The sequence below is a fragment of the Aythya ferina genome, assembly GCF_964211825.1.
Source record: "Aythya ferina genome assembly, chromosome: 3".
NCBI classification, from domain to species: Eukaryota; Metazoa; Chordata; class Aves; order Anseriformes; family Anatidae; genus Aythya; species Aythya ferina.
The window spans coordinates 89,421,759-89,433,841 of NC_140298.1; the positions used below are offsets into that span (position 1 = coordinate 89,421,759).

The 12,083-nt window shown below is 35.6% G+C and overlaps 1 protein-coding gene across 7 annotated transcripts in view; it reads right to left on the reverse strand.

The window, feature by feature from the left end:
• ADGRB3 (adhesion G protein-coupled receptor B3) overlaps positions 1-12,083 on the reverse strand; it is a 463,233-nt gene that overhangs the window by 86,730 nt on the left and 364,420 nt on the right. For all 7 annotated transcript variants that reach the window (XM_084515008.1, XM_084515009.1, XM_084515007.1 and 4 more), the window contains 3 exons: positions 10,389-10,515; positions 8,627-8,730; positions 5,682-5,784 (listed from right to left, as the gene is read on the reverse strand). In XM_084515008.1, the coding sequence (XP_084371134.1) occupies positions 5,682-5,784; positions 8,627-8,730; positions 10,389-10,515 (334 nt within the window). The remainder of the gene's footprint in view (positions 1-5,681; positions 5,785-8,626; positions 8,731-10,388; positions 10,516-12,083) is intronic.

Here is a 12,083-nt window from a genome sequence, read left to right on the forward strand (position 1 = left end):
AACCTGAACAATTCTGTGATTCTAAAATAGCTCACAGAGCTCTTAAAAAGGTTCTGGGAATTTGAGCAAAGACCACATGCTTCTAATATCTACCCAATCTCTTTTCCTAGCCCACATACAATCAAAATGTCTGGTTTGTTTAGAAATAGCAAACTGAATGATAAAGTTGATTTATTTTGAGAAACAGACTGGCAGGCATTTCTGAGAAGAATGTTACTTTCTCCTCTGAGGCAGGTAACAGTTGTATGAATGACAATGTTTACTGATCTTGGGTAAGAGAGATCTGCTCCCAGAGGTTCTCTTGAGAATTTAAAAGTAGGTAGTTAATTCAGCTGATGTTAACGGGTTCTGTCAGAATTTGGCATGGTGAAACCTTGTTGCTTAAACAGACCTACTCCTGTAATAGTTACTCATTTAAGAGGGCTCTCTTCAGTTAATTGTTTCTGAGTTCCCAAATACACAGCTGTGTGTGGTGCAATGCGCTCCAACTGATGACCTATTTACTGGTGGGTTTCTGTGAGGGCTGACCTATGCCAGTGACTTTGTGGCTCAGTTGTTCAAAAAACTGTTGCGCACAAAGAAAGAGATGACAATCAGCAGCGAAGGTACTAATTTGGCAGCTGGGTACTGGCAAAAATTGAAGGACATATTTGCCCAGACCCTACTGTTTAAATGGTTGGTATCGTCCAGAAGTTCTCAGGGCAAGAGCTGAAATAGAGAGTGCTGCTGCTTGAGACATTAAACTCCCTACTTCCTCATTGATTTTCTAACATAACCTTAATGCTGTGTTAGCATCATTTTTTCTGTTCATTCCATCTGCTCTTAGGTCTCCCCCGCTGTTTCCTAGGAGATATATTGCCATGATGCTTGCATCTGTAAGGCAGTGGCAGATATGGGGCAAGAGCCACATGGTTAGAGACAGCATTAATGCCACCTGAACATTTGCTGGGTTCTCAGGGGATCCCTCCACCCACCTGAGGGTTCTCAAAACCTGAGGGAGCCTTAGTTACAGTCATCTGCTTCACAGTGCTGTGGGAATGTAATGCTGTGGCTTCTCAGCTCCTTTCCAGTTCTATTTGCTTCTTTCAGACTACAACCTCTACTAAAAAACAAACAAACAAACAAAAAACCTGAAATAGAGTTATTTTTGTTCAGTTGGCCTATTTGTTTGGTGACCATTCTAATTCTGTCATCTATAAAATTTTATGACTTTTTTTTTTTCCCCCAAACACATCAAAAATAAAATTCCTGCCTTTTTCATATCTTTGCAGGTATGGTTTAAGAGATGAAATCCAAAATGTAATAGCAAGCATGATAAACTGGATATTGCAATTAAACAGTGCTGACACAGAATATCAGGGTTGCTAAGTCTTGCCTTGTGCTCTGGTCCATGGTCTTCCCTTGGTAAGTACAGATAAATCTGATTATGACTAACAAAATGTGTAGGCCACATTTCTAAAACTATGCCTGCTTTTCACAAGTGACCTAAACTCCAGCAAGAAATTCTTAAGTACAGTTAGAAAAAGATAATATGGAAAATAATTATTTTTTGCCCATCTGTATAAGTCATTCTATGTTTTGTTGGTATTTTTTTTTTTTAATTTTATTCAGCTTTGCTTTCTTAGCAGGGAAAATAGGTAAACAGGAATTGTTTACATCAAACAGCTAATGTGTTTTTATTTAGGCAGAACTGTGAACAAAACAATGTATTTTCTAAATGTATGCAAACAAAAAGAGAATTTATGAAAAAATCAACATAATATTAATCAATAACTTGTTGGGAGTAGAGAATCTATTCATTAAATGGTAACAGACACATAATAAAACTTTATTGTTTGAATGCCAAATGTCCACACATAGAAGAAATAAAACTGATTTTCCCAATGGGAAGAAGAACATTAAGGAACAGATTATATAGCAAGAGATACATTACAGCGAAACCTACGAATCACTCATAGATATTTCCCCAAAGAAAGCTGTCAGTCTCTTCAAAGCAAAAACTTATTGCTTTTGTAATCATTTTTATCAGAACATCTCACAGTATATGTGAAATAACATATACTTGAGCATTTAGGTTATACATGAAAAATGTTACCTTTCCCTAATTCAAGAGACTTAATTTTAACATTACAACTAAATTCAGCTGTAAAAAGGCTATCCCTAGTGTGTCAGTTGCATTACAGGTATCCTCACATTTAAATAAGATTATGGGTCTAACACGTAACACTAAGATTTACCCTGGAAAAGAAAACAAAAAACAGAAAGAAATACTGAAGTAAATTAGTATGCTTATCATGCCTAGTATAATGCTGATTATATTGAAACATGATATGTAATTAATTTTGTAATATTCCTCCAAATACGGTCTTCAGTGACCTGTGCTTCAAGACAGAGTCTTACAAAACAGAGATCTCTTACAAAGTTTGACATATTAAGAAGGCTTTGAATAAAGTTCTGGAAAATCTTGGACAAACATACTGAAAACAGCAGCAGATTTCTGAGCAGGGCCTTCAATAAAATGCATGGCACATTGGGCTAAGAAGGAATAAAGCAGCAAGGCATTTCTGCTAACAAAAGGCTTTTTTTTTTTTTTTGCTATTCCAATCCAAATCTTCCTAAAGGAACCAAACCACTTCACACACACCCCACAACCCCCAGACGCAGACCTAGACCTAGACCACTGGACTAATGTTGGTGTCCTTGAGTTACAATTTACATACTTAAACTGGAGAAACATTCATTTTTAAACAAGAAATACCAGAAATGGAAAAGGTGTGGTAGCTTTAAAGAATTTAAACTACTTCTACATGATCTTTTTTTACTGAAAACGGCAGAATTTAGCTGAACCAAAGACAGTGTAATATTCAAACTCAGTCTTCACTAAAAAACTTTTTGTCTCAGTTTATGTAAAAACTTCAATAATATATTCAACCTTGGTGCAGTGTTTAATGAAGATACAGAAAACTAGAGAAAACTAGTTTGCAGAACTCTGCAAAGAGTTCTGTTTGTTATAAATACATGTTCAGTATGCTTAATGTACACACTATTCAACTTTAAAATTAAATTAATCTTTGACTAGACTTAACACACATTCTCAAAGGGAATATACACACATAATAGAACTCGGGACAGTTTAAATTCAGAAGCAAAGCCATATCACAATATGCTAAAACAGAACATTCTTCAACTTTATGAACATCAGCAGCCTACTATGGACACTAACTGGGTGCCTCAATAATATAAAAATTGTATGGATATAAGAATGAGAATGGAATGGAATAAACACTCATTTATGGTATATCACATTTCTCAATTTTTCCCTAATACTTTGAAAAAGCTGAGTTCATCTTACCATAAAATACCACCTCAGTCTTTTGTACAGAAAAAAAAAAAAAGTTGACTTGAATAGTATGTTATTCTTCATAAAATTCTTTCCAAAGTTTGACCCAAAACTTTCAAACTCTAAAACCCTATTTCTTTTAATCTATAGTAAGTAACAATATCCCAGAAAAAAAAAAAAAAAATCTAAAAATGTTTTTAATCTTAAACCATAGCTAAGGCACAGATCTTCTTTCTAAGGTTCTCATTTCCGTATTGAATTTTCCAGCTCAGCAAAATGAAAACATATTTTTTTCCTACAGATGTCAGCACTGTAACCTATGTCTAAGGACTAAAAATCAAACAGTGGCTTCTTCTGGTCATATATGAACTTGGAAAATACAGAATTCAGAGCTTGTTTTGAAACGCATCTGATACCAAAATGGATCTGCATTTACAAACATACCAAAGCCATGGCCAGGTCTGATTATTTTAATTCGATTAAGCACCTGCTAAACCTTGGCTTTTGCTGGACATTTTTTTGATAGTGCATTCATAGGCCAGTCTCTTACAGTTACAAAAAATTCACAGGTCAGTGGACATAGTGATAAAAAGAATTTTGGTCTAACAAGGAATATCTTCCTTGGTATAAAAAGTGTATTCTGCCTTTGATCCATTAGAGGTACTCCCTGGCTAGAAGCTCCCTGGTGGTACGTGTATCAAAAACAAGACATGGACTCAAAAAGAAGACAAGTGTAGTAAAAAGAGATATTTTACAGTCTTTTTTCAGGCCATATATTCAAAATGTAAACCTTGTGATGTGTTGTTTTTTTCTGTCAATAATTTCCACTGGACATCTCCATTCTTAGGATCTGTAGTTCTTAAAAATAAGTCAATATAATATCTCTGCACTTTTAGGAGTTCGGGAAGCAGAAGTGAGGGAGCTCAAGGAGATTAAGATTCATAAAATGGATCAAGATTAAGGGCATCTTTGAGTTCAGTGTTCCCATACTGAAACATTGGAGTAAGGCTTCCAAAATACCCAAGTAGTGTGTTCTCAAACACATATATGTCTGGTGTCTTCAAATCCTGATTCCACAATGGCACTACAACCAGCAACGTTTAGCTACAGAAACTTATTACTTCTTGAAATACATAATAAAAGAGTATAAATGGCTATGCATATCATTACTGAAATTCTAGAGAAGCTAAATCCTTCTGCCTTCCTCTGTTACTGGTGTTCTGAAGTCACCTGCACATTTCAGACTTTTTTATCCCCTGAATAAAGTCTCTAAGACTCAGGTGTTTTCCTTCTGCAAAACCATATTTTATTCATTTACATTTCTACACAATTTCAGAACTTTAAGTAATATTAATATCTTAATTTCAATAATTTTGTTAAATTTTATATTGGAAATTATGGATATTTTGAATGTTTTTCAAAGTACAGCTATGTGGCTTCTATTGAATTTATGATACTTCAGGCAGCAAAGTTTCTAAGAACTCATTTGAAAAGAAAAAATATTTAATTATATATATGTTATAGAAACACTAGTCATAGCAGAATGATGAAGGTATTTCATTAGATATTGGTAAAATTAATACAAGCAGTGTATTATGTAGTTTAAAATGATGGGATAAAGAATTAGGTTTTTTTCTATTCTATTTTTCATTCTATTTTATATCCCAAGCTGTCATGTAGCTATAGTTAATTTTAAACAGGCACTTGTTGTCACTTCTGAATGTTGCCTAGCATCACTAGGCACTGGGAAGTTCCTCAAAACAATGACACGGTTGGTCTACATGAAAGAGGCAAATCATGAATATCTTCAAAAAGCCTGAGAACAGACTACTAATAAATCTGCAATCTATTGCTAAGTAAGGTATGCAAGGTTGTTACTTTCTTATAGCTACATCATCCAGAGATTTAAGTTCTATAGCTTGTTATATCTTTGTGCACTTTTTCAAGAGTAGTACTCTAACTTCTAAGCAATTTCTACTTGCCTTTTGAGTACAAGCATGTTAATAAAAAGACAAAAACACTGTAGCACAATCCTATTACAACTATTATAATGAACCCGAATTTGTGCTTTTGATGTTGAGTCTTTGAACTTTTTTGCTTTGAAATTTAGTTAGAAAACATACAAGTCTACCACAGAGAGCACAGCTTATCCAGAGGGAACAATACCAAAAGGGATTTTTGGAGGGGAAGACATGACTATGAAACATGGAAAATACTTTTCTGTTAACAGTCTACCAAAAATGCCAAGTCCTAAGGTGTAAATAAATGCATTTATTTTAAGCTAAACAAATAAAATAAAGGCATCAATATTTAAGTGCAAATGTTATGCTATCTATCATACCTTGTTATGTGTCTGAGTTTGTCCAACCAGGATAAGGATATTCGATGAGATAATAGAAAGGCAGAAATTGATTAGAATTATTGACCTCTCAGATCTGATGTACCTGTTCAAATAATTAAAAAAAAAAAAAAAAAAAGAATGTAAAACTTTTCTAAATGGAAAACAACTAGTAAATCATGCAAAACTTTATGTAATTCTTAGAAATGTTAGAGAGATGTACTCTAAAATCTTTCATGTGCTCAGAGTATCAGTGAGATATCATGTTTCAAACATAAGAACTATGGTATTTGGATAGATATTCTGCAATTCCCTCTTAGTTTCTTGCTATATTAAAAAAAGAAAAAAAAAAAAAGAAAAAAAAAAAAGATTCTATCAATGCTTCTTTTCAAAACTGCTGGCAACACTTTTCTGACACCATACGGATGATAATGGGATTGGATGCATTCATGTAATTTATGCTCCCTGCTCATCCCTGGGAATATCCACAGCTGGCATAAACGAGTCACCAAACTAACTTCAGAGAAATGTGGTGATTTACATGAAGAGAAGATCTGGTCCACAATGCATACCTAAGATGCAGATTGGTTGATGATACTATAGCAGTGCACATTGAAATGCATTATTGTTATAACAACAACATTAGTCTTGAAGTTCTAACACATTTACAAATAATTTGTGTGGAGAAGTAATAATACTGTAAGATCTTCATCTTCATAAAACCTAATGCCAAAAATAGCTCGTGCTTGTACGGGAAGATTTAAATTATAGCAGTGAGCATCACACACTCTCTTGCCAACTTATTACACTCATTTTACAAGTATGCTTAGGATGAAAAAGTACAAATACTCTTATTACGTACTTCCTTACAAGATGCAAATGTTCTCATTTTTCTGTATACAGTTTTTATATACTAGAGCACAGAAAGAGAATAATGATGGTTTCAATTGAAGTACCTTACTGACCCAATTTTCAGAGCCACTAACAGAGTAAATTTGACTACTAAAGTTAATGAAAGTTAAGGGTGCTCAGTTCTCTGAAGACTATGCCATATATTAACATATTTTATGACTATATTATGACTATATATAATCATACTATATAATTATCAACTGAGCTTAGTTAATATTGCTTTCTCCTCCTGAGCTGTACACCCATAACTGACACTCTGAGGTCATAGCAAGGGGTGATGTACCCATAAGAGATGCTCAACTTTGGACCTGTAATAAATCCTTTTTACTCAGCTATCATTTAATTTACCATTACATTTTTTACATAAGAAGACAGAACAACCCTCATACCACAATTCACATGTTTTTCTAGAAATATAACAGTGTTGTTAAGGCTAAGTCTGTGTTTGCAAACAAATACAGGAAGTCTAATGCCTTTGTATAGATGGACAGTATGCTGCAACTTTCTAATTTGTTAACTATTGATTCACGTGGGCCAGATCCCAACGCTGAGTATCTATGGCCTATAAAGGATCTTAATGGTTGAGTAAATACAGTGCAAGGAGGAACTCAGAACACTGACTTAAGCTAGAACGATTTTAATTTTTCTGCCAATGCAGTAGTGTTGGCCCTTATTACTATGGAGGGGAAGTTGAAGTGAAGGGAAGGGAAGGCAAGAGAAGATACAGATATAGGTATGGAGTCAAAATATTACGTTTCTCCCCATCTCCAATTTTGTAAAAATAAGCAGTGAATCAAATATACTTATAAATTCCATGGTCTATCTTCTCCTTACAGTTGGCTACTATGTGCTCTCAAGAAACTTGTTCAATGCAAATTTTAATGATACAAATGACAGACCACTCAGTAATCATAATACTTTCAAAATATCTCCCTGATAGAACATGGAGATTTTTCTGAGTTATATTCTCTTCAGCTGGATGGATGCAGAACCCTTGTTAGGTCCTCCATAATATACCACATACATTTTTTCTCAACTCGGAAGTTAACATAGTGGAGTAGGCAAGTTCCACTGAGCATGACAGTATTTCTTTCCAAGTGCTAAATATATCAGGGAGTGCAAAAATAACACTATAATACCTCAGATGGGAATATCCTGAAATACTCTCATTCTTAGCTTTGACAGATAATAACTGATAATTCTTATACTTTTTAAAAAAAATATTATTATAACTTTTGTAACTAGATATTCTATATTTACTATATATGTTTCTAGTTCTGTGAATCTCTGTGCCTGAATTAGAGAAAGAGAAAAGGGTGTAAAATTACCAAACTGCTTCTAAAAGCAAAATCCTATTAGCTGATTTTACATTACTTTGAAATTTACTATTTTCTCCCTGTTTTTCTTCTTCTTTAGTTGAGAACCTACTTTTCTTGTATTATGAATCAAAGTTAAGTGAAAACTCATGTTCTCTCTCTTTCTCTTTTTTTTTTTTTTTTGATATATTTATTACTTTATATCACACTTCCTCTCACTTTTCTATATCTTCCACACTAATACATGAAGTTATTTCTCATCTCAAAATTAATCACATCACAAATTCATTTTCTCCATGATTATCTATTGTACTTTTAAGTCAATCTAATTTTGTCATGCATTAAACTCGTGACGGACAGAAAGTACACTACTGGACTGTACCACCACACTATTTGAGACTGCTTCACTTTCTCACAGGAAACATGTCTTGTAGAAAAAACATGTAAAATGCTTACTGGCACTATAAATACCTCACTGAAAAAGCAATATCATTCACACTGAAGAGGGTAAAGTGGGCTATACTATTGCCAGTAGGCCAAGAGAGGAAAACTAATCGATCACATCAAGAGATACAGAAATCAAAACATGCACTACATTTTATAATTAGTATAATTAACATTTTTAAAATAAGAAATGTTTCATCTAATAGTCTCTTTAAATTTTAATTCAACTAAATATAACTATGCATTCACATTCAACTTTGTCAATCCATTACATACCTCCATAACGCTGCATAGACAACTGCTAAGGTGATCAAGGCCAAGCATGAAAGACCACTGCCTACTATTAAGGTTACTGAGGGTGTACCAGATGATTCCATGATCTGTAGGTTACAACAGATAACCATGAAAGAAAACCATACTCCAGCAATTAAAACAACAGTTCAACACAAGAAAGCTCTAAAAGCAAAATCCAGCAACTCTGTCAGAGATAGCTTCAATAATATTACTTATGAAGCAGAAATCAACTTAATTCCAAAAATGATCCATACATAAGTCTGAGATTTGTTTAATTATTGATACAATCCTCAGAGGCCTTTGGGCTTTAAAATGCCTTAGAATACCCGCATAATATCTAAAAATAATAATAATAATAAAAAAATACAAAAATAGTAATATTGCAATGTAATAGAAGATTATAACATAAATTCAAGTTTGAAGTACCCGTTAAAATCAATTTTAAAATTTGAGCAACAGCAACATTTGGAATTGTGTATTAAAGAAACAGCTTGGTTTTACCCTAACATATTAGACATCATCCTGTAATTTTTCCCAGAATTTGGTTCATGCTTATTGCAGAATTATCAAACTTTCTGACTTTTAATAACTTTGACTTCGATCTACTATACTCACACACTTAATTTGCTTGGGCCTCTGACCATCTACAAGGAATGGCAAGATATCTATGGCAACAATAACATAAGCCTTACATAAAGAAAATGGAAATTTAGAATTAACTCATCTTTACTCTGTGTATTAATAAAATATGAAAATAAATAAATGACCTTGAAAACAAACTAGCTTTTCCTGCCACAAAATAAGCTATTATCATCAGATATCAGGTAAGGTTTTCCCTCCATGTGTAGGTGTTCACGTTCAGCAATAGACATGGTCCTTACTAATAAAAATGGGAAAAAGAAAAAAAAAAAAAAAAAAAAAGATAGACCTAAAAGTTTAAAATGGTCCAGTGTCTGGTTTGCAAAAATGCTCAGGGAGGTATTGTAAATTATATTTTATCGAGATATTTTTTGTCACCCAAATAGGAGATAAGACTGATGTACTTTTAGGCCACATCTGAGGCAGAAAGTAACATTTTATTCCAGCCACTTTGTTCCAAAAAAGAGTCTGATCATATGCTTCTAAAACCAGGAACATTAAATTATACCATAGCATGATAACTTCACAAATATTTGCTTTTGAGCTATTTTTATATTCAATATTGCTGTGTCTGCTCATATACTTTATGTTCCCTCTTTTACATGAAAACTTGTTTATTTTTGTTACATTGTATCAACAGCTACATAGAAAATCTGTGCTGAAAATGTCCAATGCAGGTCTGCAATCTGTTTAACTACAGTATCTAGGGTTATCCTACCAAGAGAAATAATAAAGCCCTGTACAATCTCCTGAAAAGGCTTGCAACCTTTAAAAAGCTTGTTAAGTTGATAATTGTTCAAAACAAAAGTTTTCAACACATTTGCATTACAATTAGAAGTCTTTCTCTGAGAAATCCAGAGTTCGAGAACATGTAAATTTCACTAGGATTTAGTTATATCACGGAATCTGGAATTCGCTTCTCTGAGACACTGTAGCCACCAGGAAACTAACAACATTAGCCTACCTGGAATATTAAACAATTCCTCAATTCAACGTCTGAAATATACCTGAGAGGAAATCTCGACCACCCTCCCCTCACCCCCCCGCGCTATTGCCTTTTGCATTTAAACTGGATTTTTTTTTTCCACCCCCCTTTGTTACTTACTATTTCTCTAGGTTGCTGAGCCAAAATGGCGAAGGTAGAGAGACGATCACATAAGCATTTCGTATGGGATGCATCGGTAAGCACAGTTTTACATCCCTGGGTGGACCAGGTTCCCAAAGAGTCGTTCCTGCAAAGGAGAGAGAGAGAGAGAGGGAAAAAAAAAAAAAAAAAAGAAAAAAAAAAAAAAAAGAAAAAAAAATCGGGATAATTACGCCTGACGGCCAATTCCGGGAGGAGACAATGCAGCTGAAATCGCGAGGAGAGTGTAGAGTGTAGCGTGTAGTTCCCGGACAGCGGAGAGGCACTTCGAGTGGGGCAGCGCCGGCACCGGCGGCGCCCCCGCGGCGCAGCGGGGCGCGGAGCGCGGAGCACGGAGCGCGGAGCGGCGCGGAGCTGTCCGGCGCCGTGGTGCTGAAAGCCCGGCGCGCTGCGCTGCGCGGAGCCCCGCCAGCCGCGGCAGCAGCCGCCCCCTGCGCTGCCAGCCACCTCCGAGCCTCACCAGAGCACTGCGAAAAACTCATCGGGGGAAGAGGGGGAGGTTTTTTCTCTCTCTCTCTCTCTCTCTCTCTTTTTTCTCCATACCAGCTCAGTTTCTGGCCCCTTTTGCAAAAAAAAAAAAAATAAAAATGTGGTGGTCGCTACTTGTAGTGTCTTTTTTTTTTTTTTTTTATTTATTTCTTTGTTTTCTTTCTTTATTTTTTTTTAATTATTTTTATTTTTTTTCTTCACTGTGTGTGTGTGGATAGTTTTAAAAGCAGATGGTTCTCAAACGCCTGTCTGGGTTATGCCAGTTGGACAGGGAGATGCTGGATCTTCTGTTCTGATGGCTATTTTTGCCGTGGATTTTTTTTTTTTTTTTTGGTTGTTGTTTTTAGTGATCAGCCTTGGAAATTTCACCCTGGAAACGGCAGCATCAGATGCCTCCAACTCTTGCCTGAGCTCCAGCAGAGGGGTGGATTTCAGTACAGCAGCACACAACATCACCAAAGAGACACACGAGTTCGCCCTCCAGACATCACTCAGTCAACTCGCCTTCCCCTAGCTCCCTCCCCCTTCCCGATTTCTTTTTCTTGGGGTGGCAGCACCACGCTAACCCCAAGCCAAAGAGATCATTAGCTGGCACTTTTCACCAACCGCCCCTAAACAAAACAAGATGATTAACACAGCCCCCGAATTCAATTAGACATTCAATATGCTAATGCGAGGTCTGAAACCCACCCCAGCATAACAATAAAAATGGTATCAACCCACGTTTTCTTTGTGCGGGCAAGGGAAGAGGGAGGGAGAGACAAAAAATCAGTTATCCTTTTTTCATGGATTACGGGGGGATGGGGTGGGATCATTTCTACAGGAAAAAAGGGGTTGATTTCAACTAATTCAAACCTATTATCTTTAAATATGTTACGTTTAGAGAACACCAATTGGGTTCTTCTTGTTTCCCCTCCTTTCATGTCCAGGGAACAACTGCAGGACTCTGCTGGCAGCAGCACCGTGTGCGCTGTCAATTCCTGTCAATATCACCTCAGGTCACTAAATGACTTGAAAACACAGAAACGAAGGTGGAGGAATAATAATTTCCAGTCACTGGGATCACCCTTGTTTCACCTCTTCTGCCTCAACAATCCACACTTGTGAGTGGCTGTACGTGTCAGGGCCCTCATGCAAAGAAAATTTGTTATCCCAAGTCCACTCGGA